Source organism: Astatotilapia calliptera, chromosome 1 (assembly GCF_964374335.1).
Source record: "Astatotilapia calliptera chromosome 1, fAstCal68.1, whole genome shotgun sequence".
Classification (NCBI taxonomy): Eukaryota; Metazoa; Chordata; class Actinopteri; order Cichliformes; family Cichlidae; genus Astatotilapia; species Astatotilapia calliptera.
In genome coordinates this window covers 25,974,347-25,999,966 of record NC_137422.1, presented here as the reverse complement: position 1 = coordinate 25,999,966, position 25,620 = coordinate 25,974,347, and the positions used below count along the sequence as shown (strand labels likewise).

Here is a 25,620-nt window from a genome sequence, read left to right as displayed (position 1 = left end):
TGTACAAGCAGGGTTCTGCTTGTACAGTTATGTTTTGTGTATGTTGCCATGGTGACGGGTGACGCCCTCTCGCTGCGACGGTGTGTCCTTCCGGGGTCAGAGGGCGCCCTATGTTTTTTTTTTTTAATTTTTTTTTTTTCAATTAAACTTTATTTACAAACAACAGTTTAACATACAAGGCACCATCATTAATCCGATTATGTTACATCCTCGGTTGAGCATTATAGCAAAACAAACAAACAAACAAAACGAACAAAAAAACCCCCAAAAACAACAACAATAAGCACAAAGTTAAAAGAGTTAGCACAAAAAGAAAGAACAGTCATTGAAGGATTCGAACCAAAGGCAAAAACTAACGTGCAAAAAAAGGGCAGTCGTGATTATAAAATAGGGAGTTTTTTGTTTTTTTTTAACATAGGTTAAACTCTTTAAATAAAACAACAAGTTTATGGGCTTTCTTGTTATTCACAAGTTTCAGCGATTTAGCCCAGAGTCTAAAGTCATTCAGCCATCTGTTTATACATGGTTTAGCTTTAAAGTATCTGCATTTGTGAATAAAAAATTTTCCCATTAACAAAATCGTCCTAATCAACAGGTCAAAATCTGCATTCTCAGCAAGTATTCCAAATTTTATTACTGTCACCGTCAAATGTGGTAACTGAATTCTCCTGGACTGTAGCCAGCTCCACATGTCAGTCCAGAAGGAGTGCACTGATTCACAGTTGAAAAACAAGTGATCCAGACTTTCAATATCATTTTCACAAAATGTGCAGGCGTTCACATCTAAATTAAATTTCCGTCTTAAGAATTCATTGGTTGGATAAACCTCATTAATGATTTTAAAGTGAACCTCTTTTGCTTTAGGGGAAAGAGGAAGTGAAATATACTTTTTTCTTATCGCCTTAACCTCCATGGTCTCAAATTCTTTAAGGATATAATTTCTTTTAACCAGATTAGGGAAAATTTCGTTTATCAAAATATTCCTGATCACTTTGTTTGTAAACCTGCTGTCACCAAATTCAACTCCAGCTATGCAGAGCTGCCTCAGTCCAGGAGAAATTTTAGAGTGCACAATATCTTCTTTTATCATTGATCTCAAAGGGACTGGAATGGCTTTCACTAGGGATTTATATCTCTTAACAGTACATCTTACATCAAATTTCTCACAAAACGTCTCATGCTTTAATAAGACCCCATTATCATCCATAAAATGAGCTACAGCCCAAATCCCTTTAGATCTCCATTCATCCACGTACACAGATTTCCTACACAAACGAATATACCTGTTGTTCCATATAGGGGTATTGTGAGGAGTAAAGTTATGTTTGTAGATTAATTTCCAGTAGAGAAGGACCTGCTGATGGAAAGCTGAGAGTTTAACAGGTAACGAACTGCAATCAAAGTCACAACGTAACAAAAAGTCTATTCCACCCATTTTGCCAAAAATCACACTGGGAATAATGTTCCAAAAGGAATTTTTGTTCCTAATGAAAGATCTTAACCATTTCAATTTTAGTACACCATTCATAACATCAAAGTCAATGGCATTAGCCCCACCCTCTTCATAATTCTTAATCATATCATTTTTCTTTATATAATGACATTTGTTCCTCCATATGAACCTAAAATTAAGATTATTTATAGATTTAATTAGTTTTGGAGATATGGGCAGAGAAAAGGCTGGATAGATTAGTCTGGATAGACTGTCCATTTTGGTTAGCAAAATTCTCCCAAACAGAGTTATGTCCCTTTGCAGCCACCTGTTTAAAATAGACTTACACTTTTCTATATTGGTACAGATATTCTTATTTTCAGTTGATGTCTTATCCTTGCAAATTACAATGCCCAGATACTTAACCTCTTTTTTAATCTGTATATTATCTATTGCTTGCAGGGTACACTCATGCAGAGCTAGAATTTCGCATTTATTAATATTCAGCTGTAGGCCAGAAGCTTTGGAGAAATGGTTGATCACCTGTAAGGCTAAAGGAATCTGGTCTTCATTTTTTAGAAACAGGGTGGTATCATCTGCGAGCTGACTGATTATTATCTGTTCACCCATCACAGTTAACCCCTCAATGTGACTGTTTTTAATCAAAATAGACAACAGCTCAGCAACCATGATGAACAGAAGTGGTGAGCTGCTACATCCCTGCCTTATCCCTCTATTAACCTCAAACCTTGAACATGTACCATGTTCTAGCAAAACAGAGCTGTTAATGTCATTATATAGCATCTCTATAACATTGACAAATTCCTCTCCAAAACCAAAAGACTGCAGAGTTTTTAATATGAACGTATGTTCAACTGAGTCAAAAGCTTTGTAAAAATCCAAGAACAGGATGTATCCTCTCTCTTGGATTAATTCACTGTATTCAAGGAGATCCAAGACCAGCCTAATATTGTTATGAATTAGTCTTCCTTTCAAAAAACCTGATTGTGTTTCACTGATGATGTTTGAGATGCCTTTCTTTAGCCTCTCAGCTACAGCTCCAGACAGGATCTTATAGTCAGTGTTTAGTAAGGTGATGGGTCTTAAATTGTCTAAAATTCTTTTATCCTTGCCCGATTTAGGAATCAGGGTTATCAACCCTTGTTTCATGCTCGGCATCAGTTCTCTTTTCTCTATCGATTCCTTTAATGCATCAAACAATAAAGTTCTTAGGTCCTTCCAGAAGAATTGATAAAAATTAGTAGTGAGTCCATCTGTCCCTGGGGACTTGTTTAATGCCATTTTCATGACCACCAAATCCAGTTCCTCAATTTTAAACTCTGAATCACACAGATCTTTGAAAGGCTTGTCAATACATGGGATGAGATTATGAATCTTATCAAAGAAACTATCAGAATCAGCTGCTGAATATTCTGAGGAGTACAATTTGGAATAAAAAGTGAAGACTTCCTTTTCAATCTTTCTGAAATCTTTACATTCAGTCCCATTTATCAACAAGCTTGAGATTAGATTTCTCTGCTGTCTACACTTTTCCAGCTTACTAAAATATGAAGAGTTCTTTTCACCTGCCTCAATCCACTTGGCTCTCGATCTTATAAAGGCACCATGGGCTTTCTCTAGGTAAAGATCGTCCAATTTAGATTGTAACTCCATCAATTTATTCTTCTCTTGCACGTTTAGTTTTTCTTTACTACAGCACTGAGTTATTTCACGAAGTAAATTACTTTCATATTCCCGTTTTTCCCTGTTCAGTTCTTTGCAGAATTTTATAGTGAATTCTCTGATTTTGAATTTAACAAATTCCCATTTCTGTATATTACCCACTAGAGCAGGGCGATATGGCCAAAAATATTTATCACGATATATATTTGAAAATTTGCGATAACGATATAACTGACGATATAATTGATGCGAGACAAAATACAACTCCACAACATTACTAGCGCAAAAAGACAACCTTCCATTTATTTTCACGTAAACAAGAAGCTGGTTTTTATGTACACTAAAGCTTTATAAAAATGTATCAGTGCAAATGCAAATTCCTTGCTGAAAGTTTAACCCAAAGGCATTTCCAGTAGAAATGGGCTGACATATCCTGAGCATAACCATGTATAATATCCACTGAAGTTAAAAAGAGGTGCTTTGCAACATTAAACTGCAGTGTGCAGTACGCATTTTTCGGACCATAAGGTGCACGGGATTATAAGGCACATTAAGCGAAACAAAGCAGTCAGATAAATCAAACTTTATTAAACTCATTCTTCTTGCTTCCTCCACTTCTGTACCATTGATTCATTAATGTTGAATTCTCTGGCAGCTGATCTATTCCCATGTTGTTGCAGTATATTAATGACTAACCTCGTATAGTGGATGGATTATCTCAGTTGTTCTCCTGACTGAAGTTTGGTCCGTTTACAGCATCCGGACATGCGATTGCATTTGTCTCTAACCATGAGGAACCTTCACGTTAACTTTTATAAGTGGAAAAGTGTTAGTGTTCGTCCTCCAGCTTCACTGTTATGTTATGCTAACATAGCTGTGTCGCTAGCGATCACGTAGCACATCATTATATACCAGCTAGCCCAACTTCAGTAACCCTACAAACGTCACCACTGTTTAGTTTCCTGTCTTCATTTATGTTGGAAGTGATAGCAGAGCTGTACGTTTGAATTTTTTCAGAAATCTCTCAGTCAGAACGTGCTATATCATGCTTAGGTAACTAGCGAAACTAGCGAGCTAACTTCCGCTAGCTTCCTGCTAACTTCTAACTCCGTTAAATGTAATAACTTTTGTTTTCATGGATGCCTGGAAGTTAAACTTCATAGTTACACCTGGTAAAGCAGCAATGCTGATCGTTTTATTAAAGATGAAATAATTTAGACAGTTTTCAACTCTCAGTGATGCTGCAGTGTTGTTTGACCTGAAGTCAAATATACGGAGTTTAGGACCCAGATTACTCCCAGATTTAAGAGCATCTTGGTCCGACAAATACGACAATAACAACGGCCGCTTGCATGTTCTGCAAAAAAATGTGCTTTGTTGTGTATCTGACGGACAAACACCAAACCAGTTCCACATCATGGAAGTTGCACCATTTTTACAAACCAATTCTGGTTCCTCAACAATCGGCCATGTGCGTATGAAAACAAAGGCACTGCGCATGCGCGTTTTACTCCCATTCTATCGCGATATTTCATTTTCCTATCGTTGCCTAACATTATACCGGTATTACCGTGAACGGTATAATATGGCCCAGCCCTATTACCCACTACTGAGTCATCATTTTTTATATCTATAATTATATGTCTAATTTTATCACAAAACTTGTCCTTATTTAAAAGGCTGGCATTAAATTTCCAATATCCTCTGCTACTATGTTTCGTTCTTGTTGGTTCTAAGACAAGATCAATGAAACAGTGATCAGAAAGGGGTGCTTTGGAGATTTTAGATTGTGAAGTACACCTCAAAATGTCATCGCTCACTAACCAATAATCAAGTCTTGACCTGCTTTCTCCATTAGGTTTAAACCAAGAATAATTCTTAACTCCAGGATTCAAACTTCTCCAAATGTCTGTAAAATTATTATCACTAGAAAAGTTCTCAATAATGTTATTCTGTTGCCTCCTTCCTAAGCGAGGAGGCCATCTGTCCATCCATTCATCTGGTGTCATGTTCCAGTCTCCTCCTACTAGGATGTAATCTGTGGGGTACATAACTTTAAACTCTGAAATAACATTTGTTAGATTTTCCAATAGACTTTTATTTTGACCCTCATTATTATGTCCATAAAGATTTGTAACAATTAGAAATATACCTTCGCTCTTCAAGACTGCAGTTAACCAATGACCCTCACTATCAGCTTTATATGTTATAATCTCCCCTGGGAACTTATTAAAACAAATCGCCACACCTCCAGATCTGTTAGATCCATGACTGAAAAGAATCTTGTCTCCCCACTGATTAGCCCAAAAGGTAGCATCGGCATTCACAGAGTGAGTTTCTTGTAAAAACAGACAATGACATTTTTGCCCCTTGCAAAATAAAAAAAAGTGCCTTTCTCTTAACAATTTCCTTCAAACCCCGAATGTTTAATGAACCAAAAGAAATTTTTGAGTGAACCATAATAAGAATATGCTAAGAAAATAACTTCTTTTTTTTTAAAAAGAAAAGAAAAATATATAAATATGAGTTTAAATTGTAACACTTGTCACCAACTCAGTGACTAATAACCTTTAACTTTAAGTAGAACTCTTTTGTCCCATTAATAATATTCCACTGTATACAGTCTTACATCAAGTCTTTCATTCAACGTCAACGATCCTCCGTCCTTCGATGTATCCATGAGGACCCCGGAAAAAGGCCCGTTTCCCAGCCCGTCTGGCTTGTTCAATTTGCGGCCACAGCCGCCTCCTCTCTTCCCAGTCCTCCCGCGGCAGTACCTCAGCGAAGTGGAAACCCCCGTTCTTACAGACAGCCGAATCTTTGGTGCGACGCCAAATCTCCTCTTTCACGTGTCTTAGAGCAAACAGAATGATGATATGTCGGACCTTGTTCTCAATCTTCTTCCCAACTCTATGCACCACATCCACAGATTCTTCAAGCTTTGATATCATATCAGGTGCGATCTTGCCAAGAATTCCAATAACCAGCGATCTGACATCTTCATCTCTTTTCTCTTCTAATCCTTTAATCCGGAGGCACCACCTCATTTTGTACCTTTCTTGCTCTCTCACTCTCTCCTTGAGATCGTAGTTATCTTTGGTCAACTGCTCGTTTCGTCTCTCCAACTCTTTAACCTTTTGTTTACATTCTTTCACCTCCTCCGAGTTGAACTGAACCGCTTTGGCTAGGCTGGCTAGCATCGTACTAGCTTGCTTGCATTGCACACTCAGGTCAGCTAGCTGCTCGTCCACTCTTTTTTCAAGGTTTAGAATCGCTTTCAATATAGTAGCATTGGAGACTTCGTCACTTTCACTTATCTCTGCTGACTTAGCTTTCTTTTCTGCAGGCTTCTTACAAGGTGTAGATGGAACCGAATCGTTGCCCCGTTCCCTTTTGCTCATCACTGCTACGTCCATTGCTACGTAGTCATGATCCGTTCCTTCTCTGCGGTCTTCCTTTCCATCACATGGCGATGTTGTTTCTTGTTTTTGAGGTCGAGTTTGAATTTAGCAGGTTTAACTATACTTGGGGCAGTCATTTTACTACTTTCGAGTGGAAACAATAACGAACACAAAGTAAATTCTGGGACAAGTTCAACGAGCTCCTAATTCGTGCGACTGCTCAACACGCCATCTTGCGCCACCCCTCTCGGGTAGTGACAGTGGTTGCCGCGCTGAGCAGTTAGCTAGTGGCAGTGTGTTCTTCTGCAAATGTAATAAACGGCTGTGCTCCCTGGCTAGCTCACGGGAAGCAAGACCAAACGATAAGATAAGATAACCTTTATTAGTCCCACACGTGGGAAATTTGTTGATACCTCCGTCTCCTCCTTGTCTGAACTCGCCACAATATATTAAGTAATCCAAAGTATTCAGAATACGTTACTGTCATTGAGTAACGTAACGGAATAGGTTACAGAATACATTTTGGGGCATGTATTCTGTAATGGAATACATTTTAAAAGTAACCTTCCCAACACTGCCCTTAAATAAGTCCCACATGTCCCACAACCACAGGGTGAGAATTAATTCTAAGGGCTCAAGCAAAGGTGTCCTCAGAATGTGAAACACCCTAATAATAGCTTTGAATTATGAGTTAGTGGTGTCCATAATGCTACATTAGATGATGAATATTGAAACTAAGAGAGAGCTCATTGAGTGGTGAGGGGCCTCCAGTCAGTTAGCAATGGTTCTTGGCCATAATTGGCCAGGAGCCCTATCACAGTTTGTTTGGTTAGAGCTGTAAAGCATTACGTGTCAGTCAAGCTGTTAATACATTTGTGCCTTGGGAACATTAGCTATGCTGGGGAGTTCATTTAGCTCAGGGGCTTTGGCATCTTTCCAACTGAAACAACTTTATATGAAAAACTAGAGATTAAAACAGTATGGAGATGATATTTATTTATAGATATACACCATGGGAACGGAGTAAAGGTGTTAATGAATTATGGATTGCACCCACAGAGAGATGCTTTCAGTGTGAACTCACTGTCCCAGCAGAGACATGAAGTGAATTCTTCAGTGGTAAAAGAGGATAGTAGGCCAGTAAATACATTTCATCTGCATCTTTTCCTAAAAATTGTGCTTGTATGTTAATTGTGCAAACATTACCTTAAAATTAGCCAATTTCTTCTAACTGTGAAGAAATTGTCATTTTCTTACAAAGGGACATACTAGACCGAATAGTTTGCTCTCTAAAGTTCACTTACAAGGCTTTGGGTGACCGAGGTTGTGGGAGTGTTTTGGATTCAAAACTAAAACTGACCTGAATTTTGAGTTGAGTTGAAATAAAGTCCAAAAAGTCTTTTTATTTAAAAAAAAAAAAAAGTTAAGCCAAAGTTTTAATCTCTGTGGAAAGTTGAATTTTCCCCAACATATTTCAAATGTTAACATCTGTCCAAATCCCTGTTTGGCAAAATGCGCACACACTCTGACATTTGTTCTGGTTCCGCTTGGTTTTAACTTTACAGCCCCCTGGAAACCAAACAAGAAATTAGTGATTTTTGCCAGGTATGAGGAGCTGGATTTGACAAAACATCTGTTCCAACATTAGCTCGTGGCAAGTTACATGCTCTGGATACAAATATATTTCACTCCAGTTGTTTTGTTTGTCTCAGAGATGTAGGGGTCATTTTCCACGTATTCCCCGTGTTTTTACTGACAGTTCACAGAGAACATCAAAATAATAGCATTTTGATCTTCTGACATCATTCTATCTATTGTATTAATTATGTACTGTACTGTTTTTTTCCACTTGATGTTAACAGTTTTCTATTTATTTATTTATTTATTAGTTGTGACTGACATTTTAATGAAAGCAACCCATTCTGTACTTGCTATCATCAGCCTCTTTAGATATAGATCTCTAACATATCTTTTTTATCTGTGATTCTACACATATGTTCAGACTCAAAGATGTTAAAAAAATGAGCAAACATTGAAAATCCTAGTCCTTGCTTTTTTCAAACAAAAATTTAATCAGACCTAATTAAAAGAATACATAAAGAACTGGACCATAGGTATACTTAATAATAACACTGGTATCTATAAAATTGTATCTATATACATTCCTATTTACAGTATATCATATATGTTATTTGTATCCCACTATAGAAGAATCTTGTTGTGCTTCTGTGGCAGCAATAGAGAAAGAGAAACTAATGATGAAGCACTCTGGGAATGTTTAATTCACACAGACAGAATAAAAACAAATTAGAAAGGATCAAACAGAAAGTAGGATACAAATATCTATGTTCAAGAATTCTGCAAGACAATAATAATAGTGTATTAATGATTTACCAAAAGGCTTTATCAACACCTCTCTCATGCACCGCTTCCTGTCTCTTTCACTTCCTCATTCCTTCTGGCTGTCATTGTTTACTTCCGTAACCCTTCATTTGTTCTTTCCCTTTTAACACAACTTGTTCTTCCCCTCCCAACTCTTTCTCTTCCATCCTCTATTCGTTCTTTTTTCATTCACTCATTTTGCGTGTCTAAACCTCGCGTCACCTTTTCATCAATACTGAAATGTTGCCCTTGCGAAGAGTTGCTATAGCAACACACTGACCTGCCCTAAGGCTATAAAGGGCTGGAAGGGACGAGCACAACAGAGGAGCACCATCAGTCACTTTCAGGAGAATCTCACATAAGCACACACAAGCACGTTCACTTGTACGCAGTCATCTTTCCATGACTTCAGAGGACATTACAATGCATTCATGATTACGCTGACCATTCCTGTAACTTTAATCTGGTTTTCCTCTAAGCTTAAATCAAGTCTTCAACTTTAATTTTATTGATCTACATTAAAAGATTTGGGTCCCCTTATTCTTACTTTGTCAACAGACATACAAATAGGTAGTAAGTTTCCAGTGATGACTGGTGGAATGAACTTCTTCCCCATTACCACATGGAGTGGGATCCAATCTGCCAATCAAGTTTCTAGTTGGGACTTTAGCTTTTTCTCTCCCGGAGCACTTTGTTGCTTTTCTTGTATATTTATCTTTAAAAAAAACTCCCTCAGACAATGGTGTGAGTGCAGTAGTATATATTTAGATGACACTGACATACCAATTGGATAGCAGAGTACATGATTATAGATGAAAACTGCAACTTGACTGGTTGGCAGAGACACACAACTGCAAGGTGCTAATTCTCGTGCTGTTGTGATTACTTATTATGCAAAACACCACTATGTGTTCACCATAAATTAATGATAAATAAATAAATCCCAATGACCTCAAATTCTAGATAATTGCAATTTTTAACCATGGAGCCGTCCAATATTAAGTAATCAATGTGATTATGCTGCTGAATGCAACTACAAATGGGTAATTTGAACTTTCCCAGGCACGAGGTCAGAGCTAAACAAGTCTGATTAAAAACATGCCAAACAAATCAAGAAGTTGTGCACACAGCTTTTATTGCAGACTTTATTTACATTGTAATTAATGTGGAATATCCCCAAACTAGTCCTGATTGTTAGTGGCAAATAAACAGCCATTTGTTCCTCTGAATTAAAAATAGCTAACTTATCAACTTACCACCTATCTATGACTCATATATGTGGGCCCACCTTTTGCTGCCACAAAAGCCATGACCCATCAAGTATGGACAGGCTGCTTTCTTTTCACAGTGTGTCTTGGTGCCGGGCGTTCTCCAGGAAAGTGATGCACACATTCCCGATAAGCCACATGATGTATTCCTCTCCTGGTCTATTTCTGATGCTCACATGCTTATTGTTGGAGTTTCTGGCAGTTGACAGGAGTCAGCATGGGCACTCTGTACCCAGCTGGGACTATGCACCCCTATACACAACAAACTGCGATGCGCTGTGTGTCCTGACATCTTTCTATCAAAACAAACATCATGTTTTTCAGTTATTTGAGCTACAGTAGCTCGTTTGTTGGATCACACCGCACGGGTCAGCCAATGCTCCCCTTGGGTTTGATAGATACTGGCCACTGCAGACAGGGATCATCTTACAAGCGCTAAAGTTTTGGAGTTGCTCTGACCCAGTCATCTGCCCATCACAATTTGACCCATGTCAAACTCACTCATTGTTATGCTTGCTCATTTTTCCTGCTTCTAACACATCAACTTTGAGGGGAAAATGTTAAATTTCTCCCTAATATATGCCTAGTCTCAGGTCTGCACCCTTCTGGATAGAGATCTCATATATCATTCTCCTAAGGCCATCACCCATTTTGGGCGGTCACTGCTCCTAGTGTTCCAGTTAACACATTCACCAGTCATATCTTCTCTTGCTCTCAATCCTTGGTTTCTTGACCTTCTTGTGTTCACACTTCCTGATGTTGCCATCACTTGGTGTGCTATATTGATCACTATGGCCATCTTCCTCTGCTTGTCCACCACTGCTACTCACCTGCTACCACCACTACTCATCAGCAGTTTCTCTATCTGTATCTCTATCTGTATCTGGAAGTCCCACAGGATTCTAGCTTGGTTATTCTCAACCACCTTTGGGTGTGTATTCCATTTTGATATTGGTACTTCCAGACCATACTCAGCACAGTATCAGCTCAGCTGTATACTAGGCCAGCCACTTGGTTATCATTAACATCTTGCTCGCAAAACACCAGCTACTGGTAGACCAGGCAGTCGCCCGAGACTGCAAGACTAGGCTGACCAACCTGTGCCCTGACTGGATTGATTACAAGAAGGTCAATGACTCGATGCCCCACACCTGGATCCTGGAATGCCTGGAACTATACAAGATCAACAGGACCCTAAGAGCCTTCATCAGGAACTCAGTGGGGATGTGGCGTACAACACAACTTCAAGCCCAAGTCACACACAAGTCACAATACAGTGCAGGATCTACCAAATATATATACGACATTAGCACTGTTACCTCATAGCAAGGTCCTGAGTTTGAGTCCACCATCGGGCTGGGGTCTTTCTGTGTATAGATTGCATGTTCTGCCAGTGTCTGCGTGGCTTCTATCAGGTATTCCGGCTTCCTTCCACATGTCCAAATACATAAAATAGTGGAGTTAGGTTAACTGGTGATTTTAAATAGGTGTGAATGTGCAAATGGTTTTCTGTGATTCCCAAATCACACCTAAAATTTAATTTTAGGAGATGACATGATAGTTAAACCACCACACTTGGTGTTTGATGATAAAATATCAAAACATCAAGTGTGTTAACAAGGATACTTAGGCCTTAGGACACTCTGATTTGTCTATATGAGGGAAACCCTTTGAGCATGAGGCAGGTATTTTTCTTTCTTTCTTTTTTTAACATGACAGCTTGGCAGACACAGAACTCTACAGTCACATAACTGTGACTAATGACTTGGCTTGAACACATGATTCTTTCTTTTTTTTGCTTTTTTTCCCCATTCTTCTTTCACTCCTTCAACCTGTCCTTGAGTCAGTGATTTAGCTTGGGCTTTGGATTTGGTTTTGTGCCTCACCGTATTCAAACAGAGCAGGGTGGATGTTTGTGCAGAGGACAGAATGGTCAGCTGAGTGCAAGTAACTTGTCTCTGATGCATGACTTCATACAATCCAAATAATGAGTCAATTATAGTAAATTATACATGTTTGGACCCCACTGCAATTAGTTCACCTCTCTGTTTTGCTGTGTGACTGGAGTCTCCTCTTCTTTTCCAACCTCCTCCTCCCCACCGCTCTCTTCCCATTTACTCCTTCTCCTTCATTATATCACTAGTCTTTCTCCTACTCCCTCTTCTCTTGTCTGTAGCTTTCTCTTTCTCTCTTTTTCTCCTCTTCTTGCTCTCTTTGTCTTCCTCTCACCCCATCCCTTCCCCTTTCTCAGTGTCCTAGTTCACAGGGTCTCATGGTGAAGCTTTGTCTAATTACCATGCTAGCATTTAACTGGAACAGCGTACACAAACACACAGATTGACTTACTCAACACCCCTTACACATAAACACACTGCACAGTGCATGCCCATAGACAGATACACATAAAAGCCATTTGGATGCACATTACGAACAGACATTACACACCCAGCAAGTTAACATGCTCCAGTTATACAAGTACACATAACACACAGCATACACCAGGGTTAGATACAGTGGAATTTGTCCAGGTTGAACTACAGCCACTGTGTTGCTGCCCCTTCTGTGAAGCTAAGGCGTGTTGGCTACAGTCATAGTTGATTTTGGCCTAGTTATACCATGAACTGCCTGTAGCTTCTCCCACTGTAGAGCTGTGTCATCTAAGAACGCGCAGCAACAGATGCACATTGGAGGCAAAATGCTTGCCAGACATCTCAATACCACGCAGTCACTTTAGCATATTTTTAGGTTTCCTGGGAAAACCAAACATACATACAATATGTGTCATTTTGTGTGGGTAATTAGGTTGACTGTAAAATATAGTATATTTAATAATTAACTGATTAAGACAAATAAAAGCAAAATGCTGAACTCAAAGCATTTTGCTTATTTTGTACTGGATATTTTTACCGCTTCAAAGTAAACACAAATTGCTCAGTAACCCTGACTGACTAATAGATCTATAGTTGAGCTGTTTTATGTGGTAACAAGCCAAAAAGTTTGTAGTTCACACTAACACTCGAATATTAAAAAATACTGCAAGAACTTCTTGGTTGGTTATTTTTCACTATAACAAATAGTTAAATTAATGGATATTTTGGAGGTAATAAACGATTTTCTCTGTCTGCTCTTCTCTTTGTTTCAGTGCTGCCGAGTCATACATGTGGCACCCCTGGTCTCATTCCAAATGGAGTCATTCATGGCTCGCGGTACAACATGGGGGATAAAATCCGATACAGCTGTGAGTCAGGGTTTGTATTGGAAGGACACAGTATCCTCACATGCATCGTATCGCCTGGAAGTGGAGCACAATGGGACTTCCCATCGCCTTTTTGCAGAGGCAAGACATTTTTTCTTTCTTTCTTTCCATTTTCAATTCATTGATATTGCTTCTAGAAATTTTTTAGTAATGCCGTTCAAAGGACTTGCAGTAAATACAGTTTAGAAGATGGAAACCATTCTTTTTACTTAAATGAAACTGACAAGATACCTTTCACATAATCATGACCCAAAGCTAAGTTCAAAAGTAAACTGTATGTACTTTCCATTGTCTCCATTGGAGTCTTTCAGTTCTTTCATTTGAACTGAACTAAGCTCCGATTGAAGGAAATGAAAAACTGTTCACCAATTATAGCCATGAAAGTAAAAGATGAGAAAAAAAATCACATCGCTAAGATCATGAGAACTGAAGAAACTTGACATAAGGGTCATTAGCCAGAAGATGAGAGCCCCTGTGTATTGATTGCTTCCAATGCACAGAAAAGTCTGCCTCAAATTACATCACAAACTACTGTATCAACCAGATGGTGCCCAACATCCTTAAGTAAAGCCCCTTTAATGGTTCATTAGTCTACAGACAAGAACAGATCTGTTCATATGTCTTCCATTAGAGTGAGTAGATGGTTGAATAGCTCTATTGAGGGTTTACTAAATGAGTAGTTGTGAATGAAAATTAACAGATGATCTAAATCATAGTGATGATGTGATAATGACAATACTGTATTTATCTCAGCTCATAGTGTGTGCATTGTGTTTATTTGTCTGCTAATGTTAGAGAGGCATGTGTCAAAAAGTGTGGTTTTTAATGTGTGAAAACTTTATTGACACAAAAAACATGAAATAAATGATAAGCCAACCCAAGAAGGCCAAGAAGTTAAGTTACAAAATCAGTATATGAAATAATAAAAATAGCATTCGTTTCATCTGTTTCTAACCAGCCGAGGGAGCGTGTGGCGGTACGTTACGAGGCACCGCGGGTTCAATAACCAGCCCTGGATACCCAGCAGAGTACGACAACAACCTGGACTGTACGTGGTCAATCCTTGCTGAGCCCGGGGACACCATAGCTCTCGTCTTCAATGACTTCTTATTAGAGGACAAATATGACTTCCTGGAAATCAGCGGGACAGAAGCACCAAGCATATGGTAAGACACATCTCACACACAGATTGCAATGATGAGCCAGATAACGCAGGGGTCTTTGTACAAATCAGCATGACTGAGGCACCATGTGTCGAGCGGTAAATATATAATGAAAACAGAGGCACACACAATCATCACTGACACTTAAAGCTTTAGTGGTATTGTCATCTTTTATGTGTTTTTTTTTTATTTTGAGCAGTGAAAGAAAGAGTGTAGCATAGATGTAAACAAAGTGGACATTGATGTTCTATAAATTAGGCGGATGCTTCATTCCAAGAATTAGCAACCCAGAGACTATTGTTCAGTTATCTGATTTGCTTACACTGAAGAGAACAGTTGTTGTTTTCACTCCAATTTTCTCTAACAAGAGTACTTTCAAGAATGGCTTTTAATTTTAAAAGGGGACTAATGATGTTGTTTGGGAGGACAGATACAACCGCTGATTGATTACCCACACTGGAGTCCTGTTGATTTTCCTGATTTATTCAAATCCCATAGGCAAGGTGATAAATAGTTGTGTTTTTGCTCCCATTTTTTTGTGTAGTTGAGTTTGAAAATTTGCACTCTGCTGTGCCACAAAACGCTCTGCTTTTTAAATTTAGAGCACTGTTGGAAGTCATGTTGGTTTGTTTGAAATATCACACGCATCCAGTGGAGGCTTCAATATGTTTGTGCAAAGGTGAGAGAAGCTTAATGGTTAGGGATGGGGAACTTGTTTCCAGGTTGTAAGTGCTGGGAAATCAAGAGAGGGGAAAGTATGAAGTTGTTTGGCCTCTGTCAGTAATAACAACAGACATGCCTGGAAGCAAAGCCTAATTAGACATTAGTAAACTCTAAATTTTTAGACATGATTGAAACAAAACATACATATTCTCGTCTCTGTTAGCGTAGATTATCCCAGGTTGCTTTCTTCTTCAGAAAGAGCAATTACTTTGATTTGAAAGGGATTTGACATCTGTGATACATTTTTGGTGTTACATAAACACCAAAAACCAAAATCCTGCAATGCTTTGTTAGCAGCATTTGCATCAATAGTGGGTATTTTTGTATGCAAGTTCTTTCGATAGTGTTGTTTAGACACAACAATACAACTTCAGAATATTAATCATTAAAAATATTTTCCAAATAATAAAACCAATTGCAAGAGATTGCTTTTAGAGGATTCTTTCTTTTTCTCATGTTCTCCTAACTGTAACTGATGTGTTCCATGTGTAGAAAATGCTTTGTGATTGTGCTACTGCTTGCAAAGTAATTGAATGAATAGGTCGACAGATAAATAAGAGGAGTGAAAGAGGCAGAGACAATAGCACTGGATGAAAACAAAAGGAATGGAGAATAATTGTGCATTTAGTGCCGTCACCAGTCGAGCAGCGCGCGTCAACCCTGGCATTCTCATGATACCATTTGTGTGTGTGCGTGTGCACACGTGTGTGTTTTTTGTCAGGTCTTAAGTGGCTCTCTGACAGGGTGAGCTGTTGATTGTTTCTCTAGGCTCTGACAGATTACACACAGTCAAGTGCACACATGCATACACACAGCTTGGCTCTGACAGTATAACATTCAAGGACCACTGTCAGCCCACCCTCTGCAATGCAGGGGCAAGATAAGGAAGAGTAGTAGAGAGTGCACCCAACATTTTGTTACATGGAAAATGGAGACTGCAAGAACTAAGCACTTTTGTCTTGACTGCTCTGATTAGGGTTTAACATCTCCGTCATACTTACTTAAAAGAAAAACTCCTGCAGTAAAGATTGAGGTAACTTGGTGATTTGTCTAATGAGCCACCACAACAGGCTGTGAACCCATATGGAAAAGATATTTTTATATATATATATATATATATATAAATCTTATAAAGTTTGTATCTGTCTTGTGTGAAACTTGTATGAAAAGCATATAAGAGTGAAAACAGATATAAGATCCCTTGAAAAATTATATAATGAAACTTGTATGTTTTGGATACTTACTAAAACAATATATGAAAGTAATGAGAAAGTGGCCACTTTCATGAGTAAATCATGTAAGCCTTATATGATTTACTCATGAAAGTGGCCATGAGTAATCACATATAAGTTTTTACTATTTCTTTTCCATATGGGAAAATATGCACCATCTCAAAAAAATGTTTTCAGCTATATAGCAAAACACAGAAACCTAGATGTGTACAACAAAGTTCCCAAATTGGGAATAAACCAAGAGATATTTCAGTTATACCACCCACATGATTTAAAAAAAGACCTAAAATAAAATGGAAAGGGTTTTGCCATGCACAACCTAATACAATCCTAAGTACTTTTCTCCAGAGGTGGGATTAAGTGATGACTGACATTTTCACTGAGGCATGAAAACAGGTCATTGTTAAAATGACTGACACCTGACAAGACTACTCTGATGGATTCTTCCTGTTTACAGAGAGCATTTTCTGATTGGCTGTCCCAAAAGCAATTTCCTGTTTCATGTTCCTGTCTGCTAGCTGGCAAGTTGAATGTCAGGTTGACTAGCTGTCACACATACACATACCCACAAAAACACACACACACACACACACACACACACACACACACACACGCACAGAATTGGTCATATTATGCAATTCCACACCTCGTATTCGTTTCAGAGACAAAACTTTATTGCTGCAGACAAGTGAATATGTTAAACTGTTTGTACACCTCAACTATGATGGTATTTGAAACTTAGTCTAATTTGTAAGATTATGTGATGGATAATCCAATAGCTGGTCCCAGTTTTCGGTCCACTGTGCTTTACTGGGTTGAAAACTACCTGTTGAGTGAGGTCGAACTGGCAAAAAAAAGATTGATTGACAGAAACAGGGTCAGGAAGACACAAGGTAGCAAAAACATCCAGTTATTTGTGTTGTTGATTGCTGTGTGCTAATGGTATCACAGCTCCGAAAGGGCTTTGGACTTTAACATTTGATAGTAGGTTATACAAATAAACTGACCAAACTTTCTTCCTCTACTTTATTAGTCATGCAATTTTTGCCAGCTACATATTAATGGTTTGTGGGGAGGGGTTGGTGTTCTAAATTTAAGATGTTATGTATTCGAATGTGTGGCCTGTGCCTGTGTATGATGGAGGGGGTGTGTATCTGCATGCATCTGTTCTTTCAAGTAGCATTTAGTCTTACAGTATGTCTGTAAAGTTCTCAGTCATCCAGGTCATCGTAGTCTAAGGAGCTGAAAGAAGCCCAACCGGTCGCAGCAGATGGCCCCGCCCCTCCCTGAGCCTGGTTCTGCTGGAGGTTTCTTCCTGTTAAAAGAGAGTCTTTCCTTCCCACTGTCGCCATAGTGCTTGCTCACAGGGGTCATATGATTGTTGGTTTTTTTTCTCTGAATGTATTATTGTAGGTCTATCTTACAATATAAAGCACCTTGAGGCAACTGTTGTTGTGATTTGGCACTATATAAATAAAATTGAATTGAAAATTGAATTGAATATCCACTGTGAATGACCATCTTTGAACAGAGCCGGTGGCTTACGACACCAGCTGTCTGCCATCTATAATTCAGTTTTGAGATCCCTTCTCAGACGCCATAACACACACTCACATTCTGGGCCTTTTGACCTCAGGAAATCACATGATAGGGTCGGGCCAGGTTTGGGGCTAGGTTGTGACCTACACCCATTTTCACACCTTGGCTCATGTGATTAGGTAGAGGATCATTAGGGGGTCCATGTCGCTCTTGGGGGGACACTCCCATAGGGCTTAAATCTGGGACTCTCCACCATTTGACCTTAGAACTGAGAGAGCTTCTCGGATAACAGGTGAAACGTCTTCAAGCAACTTAAAGAAGTCCAGACGCTTTTCTTTCCAAGCTTAGACTACTCCTACAGTAGGTGTAACTAAGGTGTAACTCCTAATGGACTGGCATCAGTAGCAGATGCATATTAGTTAAATGTGAAACATTCAGAGAACTCCATGCTGATAATAATCTGTATAAACCTCTCAATTTTTTTAATTTAAATTCAGATACTATAAAAATAATAGTACAGTACAAAAAAATAAAAACATATAATGGCAGAAAGTGGTTTATCATGTTTATTATTCGAATAACCTACCAGCTTTGTTACCCTATGACTTTGCTATCCATCCTTGACTACAGATGGAGAAATGTCAGTGATTTTGTTTATACTACTTTGACTAGAAATCCCTTTGATCAATTCAGAAGCGCCAAACCTAATACGCCTCTGGTTTGGTGAAACAGGAGCATGAAAAATGACTTCAGCCTCTTACAAGCGTAAGCCCAAAAATGTGAGTGCTCTGAAATTGCAAACCTATTCATGATCTTGAAGGTTTAATGACCTTTGTGGGGAAAAGGCAATTTCTGGGAGTCAGGTCCTAAAATTAGGCAGTGTAAGGACATATTATAGAAATGTAACAAAAAAATAGTTGCCTAAAGACATCATATAAAAGGTACAGATTCATGTAGCAAATGGTTTCAGTTCATTGAGAATTGATTACTTCAGGCCCATCTGTGGGAGGTACTACACTTTACTGGAGAATTAAGTTGAAGTTTTATTTTATAACTGAAGCACGTTTTAATTCTAATGTTGTCATAACTTGAACTATATAGACCACAGAGAAAGAAAAAAAATACGAGCTAACCATACTGTAAAAGCAAGATTACCCAATCAGCAGTGTTGTCGGCAGTAGATTTCCTCAGTTTCCTGTATTACACGCTGATATATCTGTGGATGTACTTTTAAAGACAGTGAAAGGGATGTCATAAATCTTCATACATTTTCTTTTTCTCCGATAATCTGTGAGAGGAGATCTCAGAGGAACTTTGGGAGAGCGTGCTGGACACAGTGCACAAATCACCTGTCTGTGTAAAACATGAGCTGATCCAGTTTAAAGTTTTATGTCATGTCCACCAGGTAAAAGTTAGTCTCTAGTCAATATAGAAGTAAAAATAGATGCAAAGAAGTGTTGTGAAGTCCCTGTGCACATATTCCAGCCTTGCCGTCGTCTACAGTCCTATTGGAGGGAATCTTTATAGTATTGTTTAAGAATACTGGAAAACTGGATATGGAGTTACAGAGGCCTTTGGATAAGTAGTCCAGGCATGAGGTGTCCATGCACCTGGTGATGCTTAAATATTCACGATGTATTTAAAAATCATATACATTTCTGTTGTTTTCCATACTTGGTTTCATATTGTTACTCTTCTTTTACCAGCCACTGGTTACGTAAATACTCAGCTTAATGTTTTTTATGAAATATAGACTGTTATCTGTGACAGTGTAACTACTGTTATCTTCAGATCTGAATGTATTTTTTCTTTCTCTGATTATACGAAATGAGCTTTGTTGATCATTTTAATGAAGGTTTACTGCAGGTCTTCTGCAGCTCTTAACCCCTCTTCTCATTCCATTGCCTCCACCTTTCACTCTTTTTCATGCTTGCCTTTATTTTTTTCTTTCTCTGCACTCTTAGCTCTCTGTCTGGCTATTCTTTCATTTCCCTCTTCCCCTGTGCTCCTTTTGCCCAGCTCTCATCCTCTGCCTCTGTCTTTCGATGCTAAGAGAAACAATGTTGGCAATCTTTTTCTGTAACTTAATGAGTCCTTATTTATAAGTGCTTACAATAAGTTCAAGTGTCATGTTTTCAAGAACAGTTTATTAAATTTAGTTCTATCTTGGTCACTACAGTAATGACACTGATTTTCCTCAGTGTTGAAAACTCAAGAATTTGCATGAGGATTTTGAAAAAGTAGTGTTTAATAATAATCAAGTCGGTAAAATGCTCATTCGTTTTTCTGCGACTGAGACAGTCCCCAAGTTGCTCTTCATACACATGACATTCAACATTAGATTCTTTTGTAGCAGCTTGACCTCGGTGGTCTATCATAGTAATGCTTTAGTGTGCAAGTCCTTGATCATTTGAACTGACCCTCTGGCCTCTATACTTATCTGGAAGTTCAAAGAGCACCACAACCAGCCTGCAGCATCTGTAGATGAACCTTGTCCATCCTCAGAGCCTTTTCATGACACATTCAATGACTGCCAAAGAAAGAGGCTAGATATTTTTTCTCCAAATGTTGTCTTTCTTCCTATTTGTTCTGCTCTCATGTCCCTCTGTTACATCTCATTTCTCCTCCGTTTAGATCTCCTGCTTTCTGATCCTTTCCCGCTGCTTCTCCCTCGTTCCCCTTCGTGCAACTGCCAGTCCTCCTCTTACTCTCTTTTTCTCCACTTTGTGACACATCACTTGTCCTGTTATTACATTTACATTTTAAATTATGTTTACTGTCTGTGGGACTGCCGGTGTGTGTCTCTGTGTGTATCAGTGTAAAAAGGGTGAGTGTGACATTTAAAGTAGCATTGTAGCCAGGTTTTGCACTAAGGAGTGGGAATAAACAGCTATCTGTTGTGGATGATGTGCTTTACACTTGTGACCTGTATACAATAATTTATTTTTACTGTGGCTTTTTGCCATTTTACAGATGCACACATCCACAGGGATTTGCAGTAAGTGCAACAATGCAGTAAGGTTAAAAATATGTATTTGCAGCAATTCAAGCAGCCAGTCAGAAGAGTAGGTGCCAAAACATTGGTGCCCCAGTAGTATAAAGTTGTGCGTCTGTGTTTATCTTCGTATCACAAAAAGGCTAGTTGCCCTAACAATAGAAAAGTGCTAGAATATTCCCACAAATAGCTCTCTGCTGGTCTTGGTTTACTTGTCCATCTCCTCTCTGCTGCATGACTTGGCCTCACGTCTTCTGTTCCCTTCTCCCCCCCCCCCTGGCCTGTCAAACATCTCCTTTTCTCTTTTCCCCTCTCCAGTGTTTTCATCTTTCATATTTCTTGAGTTTTGTAAACATTCCTCTCTCTCTCTTCCCTGACATGTTCATCTTTGTTTTATCCTCACAGCTTAATTCTTTATGTGATTCTATTTTTTATATATTTTTGCTCTTTCCATCCCTCCTCTCATTTTCCTTTCCAGCGTCACTTTCTTTCCCATTCATCTCCATTCTTTGCAATCTCGTATTAGTATTGCCCAACCTCATTTAGGCTTGACTCTTTCTCTCTCCCTTTATCACTTTGACCTCTCAAAGCGACTAGTCTAATCCTTCTCTTCCTGTTCATTTAAGTGACTTTCTCGCTCTCACCTCCTCTTCAGTGTTTTTCCTTCCGATTATTTCTTCTTTGCTCGTGTCTTTCTTTTAAGCTCTCTTTCACTTGCGTTTATTCTTCTGTGGAAAAACCTCCTGTTCCACCTATCCTTCACGTCTCTCCTCTCTTCTTCTCCTGTTTCCTTTTTTGTCAAGCATGCTTGTTTTTGAAAGATTAAGGGAATCTCTCTTTTCATTTGCTTCTCCTCCTTTTCTACCTTTCTTTTTAGTTCACTCTCATCTCCCACATCCCTTGTTCTGTCTCCTCTCTGACCCCTTGTCTCACTCTCACTCCAGTGTCAGGCAGGACGCCAGTACGCATGAATAATGGAAGAGAGGCAGCATATCATGCATTTTTTTCTTTCTCTTCTTAACATTTCCCCCACCTCTCTTTATTTTTGAGACATATAAGAATTTACTACCCTGTATTAAATTAAACTCTGTATATAAACAAGATTGTAATCGTTTAAGCCCTATAATATCTGGAGTGCATGAGAACCTTTTAATTACAACTTTTAGGTCTTCAAGGCTTATTCAGAATACTTACTTTTCTAAAATGTCGACACACACATAAATGCACTTCAGCTGGTTATTAATGTACTAACGCATTGGACCACACCTCTTAATCTTTGAATTCAGGTCTTCTCAGGTCTATTGCCATAGGGGTATAATATAAAGCACCTAGCCATGAAATCATTGGTCCTTCTAAAGAGCTCACTTGTGGCAGACCACATATGGGCATGGGGACAGGAAAGTCATCTCAGTGCAGCTGATTCAGTAACTGCTTTCCAGAGTTCCACACTTCCTCTGGTATTAACATCTGCAAAGAAAACTGTGCACTGGAAGCAATGGTTTTCACAGGCCAAGCAACTCCTGTAGTGTGTAGCTGGTCTGGTGCATTTGTCCATATCATGTATCTAACCCAATCATGAGAATCAGAAAGAAAGGTCATTTGAATGACTTCAAACATTGTATGGTTCTTGGTTCCAGTCGGGCTGGCGTGAGCATTTCAGAAACTGCTGATCTGCTGGGATTTTCCCACACAACCGTTTCTAGGGGTAACAGATAATAGTCTGAAAAGGAGAAAATATCCGGTGAGTGGCAATTCTCCCGGTGAAAATGCTTGTTGATGCCAGAGGTCAGAGGAGAATGGCCAGAATGCTTCGAGTTTACAGGGCGGCAACAGTAACTCACGGTAAAGTGCAATCACCTGAAAATGCAGGTATCTGTACTTTACTTGAGTATGTATTACTTTACTTTAAGTATATATTTATTTGAGTGTTGAGTATTTTAGTTGTGCTTTGTTACTTTCCACCTTTGCTTCTTATGCAGCGGTGCATTAGTAACAAAATAACATAACTTAATATAGCACTCTAGCACTTAGCTATAAAAACTGGATAAAATGTAAATGTTGCTTCATGTTTCTTTCCTCTGTTTAAGATAGTTAGGAAAGCACACATATATATATAGAGAGATTGATATTATACATTAATAGAGTGATATAATGTACTCATATATAATGTATTAGTAATATATATAAGTACAGCCATAATGGAGCATTGCTTACTTTCTCTTTAGTGAACTTTGTATAAAAAATGTTCCTCTGTGGTAAGTTTTTGATTGAATCTGACTTTAGTCAAAGAGAAAACAGCACAGTCTAGCACTGTATCCTTATGTAACTATAAGCTGTTTCATCATATAGACCTTTACTTTTTTCTTTTTTCTTTTTTTTTACATCAGACAGGTTGTCTGAGAACATCTTCTGCCAGGCTAGGCTGAGATAAAATTGCACATTCTCTTGAAATCATTGTAAAGGTTCGCTGAAGTTTTGAAACACAAAATAAATACTGCAATAACAAGCCTATATATCCTTTGTTGATGTTTGTAGGGAGCCCCATCCTTTTTAGTCTAGTTTTCATATCATGCACTATATTTTTTGTGTTAATGTGCCACACGACAAGACATTTATATTTAAATGCTCTCACTGATAAAGACTGCTAGTTGACTCTCTGAGAGATGACACATCACACTACAGTACTGGAGCTTTTCACTGTGTGTACTATAGTGTTATATCGCCTCGGGGTAGATACATTAGCAGGGGTTTTTTTTATCCTCTTACAGATTTTCTTCTTTTTTTCCCTCAGATTTTTTAGTTGATAACCCAGCTTTATTGACAGTATCAAATCTAATCAAAGAATCAAATCAATGAGGTTCTCTAAGAAGCTCTCTAATTACATTTTTCTTTTTAATTTTTTATAGTTTATTCCCTCGTTTTCTTCATGAGTATTTGTAACTTGCTCTCTCTAGTCTACTCAGTGTAACTGCGGCATTATTAAAGGGCAGTAAGTGTGGCGCTTGTTGCTCTAGAGAGGTTGATAGAACATGAGCTTCCAGGCAGCATCTCCTACATCATTTCCTCGCTTCTCTGTGTGCATCGTTTTTTCCGTACTTTTTGTTTTATTCTTTTTAACGCCGTGTTGGTTGCCGTTGGTAAAGAAAAGTAACAGAAGCTAAATCTGATGTAAGACTTACCATAGGGTACTGACTTATCCTCTTAGTAGGGATGGTTAAAAAATGTGTGAAGTTATTTCTTTTTTCTTCTGCTTTACTATCAACAGCCCCCTCTTTTACTTAACTTTCCCCTGTAGGGTTTGGTGTTTATTGTGATTGTGTGTGAAACTCAGATAGTTTCTAGCCCAGCTCTTATGAAATCAGGACTTTTTTTTCAAAGTCACTAAGCATTATATCCTAATTCAGTCAACTTTACAAAATAGATAAGTCTTGTTTTTCAGTTAACAAAGTTGCTTTTTCTTATTTTTTTTGCTGATGAATTTTTATAACAAATTTTACAGCTTTTTTTGTTTTTTTTTGCAAATGTATTTTTTTTTTCAGCAAGGACTTCCCTCAATGGAAACCACTTAGACACTGAAGTAGGACTGTGACCAGTACAAGTGCACACATTATGCTTTTGGTGAGGGTTGATCATAATGGGAATGGATAATATCATTCACTTCCCACATCTGCATTTCCAAACCAGTGGAACAAATTGCCTTTTTGCAAAAACCTCTTTAAATTATAGCCAGCCTTTGTACCATGGAGGACAAATCAAAGGGACTCAAAAATTATACCTTGAACTCACTAGAAACTTCTCTCTACACTGGCACATTTTCATATTTTCACATGAAACATAGATCCAGTAGTTTTTCTGCACCTCTGTGCTCTGCCTTGCATATCTTACATATTTACAGTTGTTTGTCAATAGGCATTTTGCTACATTTTTCACAGTAGCTGATCATGCTGGTAATTTGTAATTAGAGATCAGCACTTTCTTCCAACAACTACATTGTGCATTTTTTTTCTTGCTCTTGCTATAACAGACTGTTGTGATAAACATAATTTATCTCTGAAGGAGGGTGTAAACCTCTATCTAATATTCAGTATGTTGCTATACTTGCCACTAGAGAAAAGTAGAAATATATTTCACATCGACAAAATAAAGCAAAATTCACTGTAGATGGACTCTGTGTTTCAAATGACTGCCTTGTGATGTTGTGCTGTACTGTCCACAGCGTCGTACGACACAGTAAGGAGCACAGCGCTATGAATATTAGAATATCCTTACGTCTTAGGTTTGGTATTTGTCTGCATCAATCATGTTCAGTTTATGTTTTGTTCTTAATAAAGTTCTTGTTTGCTTACTTCCAGGCTGACTGGTACAACTCTGCCTTCGCCAGTGATTTCAAATAAGAACTGGGTTCGGATACATTTCACCTCCGACAGCAATCACAGAAGAAAAGGATTCAGTGCTCAGTATCAAGGTATTACTCTTTCAGACACACCTTTTATGTCTCTGTAGTTTTTACCACTGTGTTATACTTATAATTACTTGTATGTAGTGT

The 25,620-nt window shown here is 38.4% G+C and overlaps 1 protein-coding gene across 1 annotated transcript in view; it reads left to right on the top strand.

Moving 5' to 3' along the window:
- Positions 1 to 14,210: 14,210 nt before the first annotated feature.
- Positions 14,211 to 25,620, top strand: part of csmd1b (CUB and Sushi multiple domains 1b) — a 202,792-nt gene continuing 191,382 nt past the window's right edge. The window contains exons 1-3 of the mRNA XM_080301157.1: positions 14,211 to 14,235; positions 14,381 to 14,588; positions 25,427 to 25,539. Of these exons, the coding sequence (XP_080157283.1) occupies positions 14,211 to 14,235; positions 14,381 to 14,588; positions 25,427 to 25,539 (346 nt within the window). The remainder of the gene's footprint in view (positions 14,236 to 14,380; positions 14,589 to 25,426; positions 25,540 to 25,620) is intronic.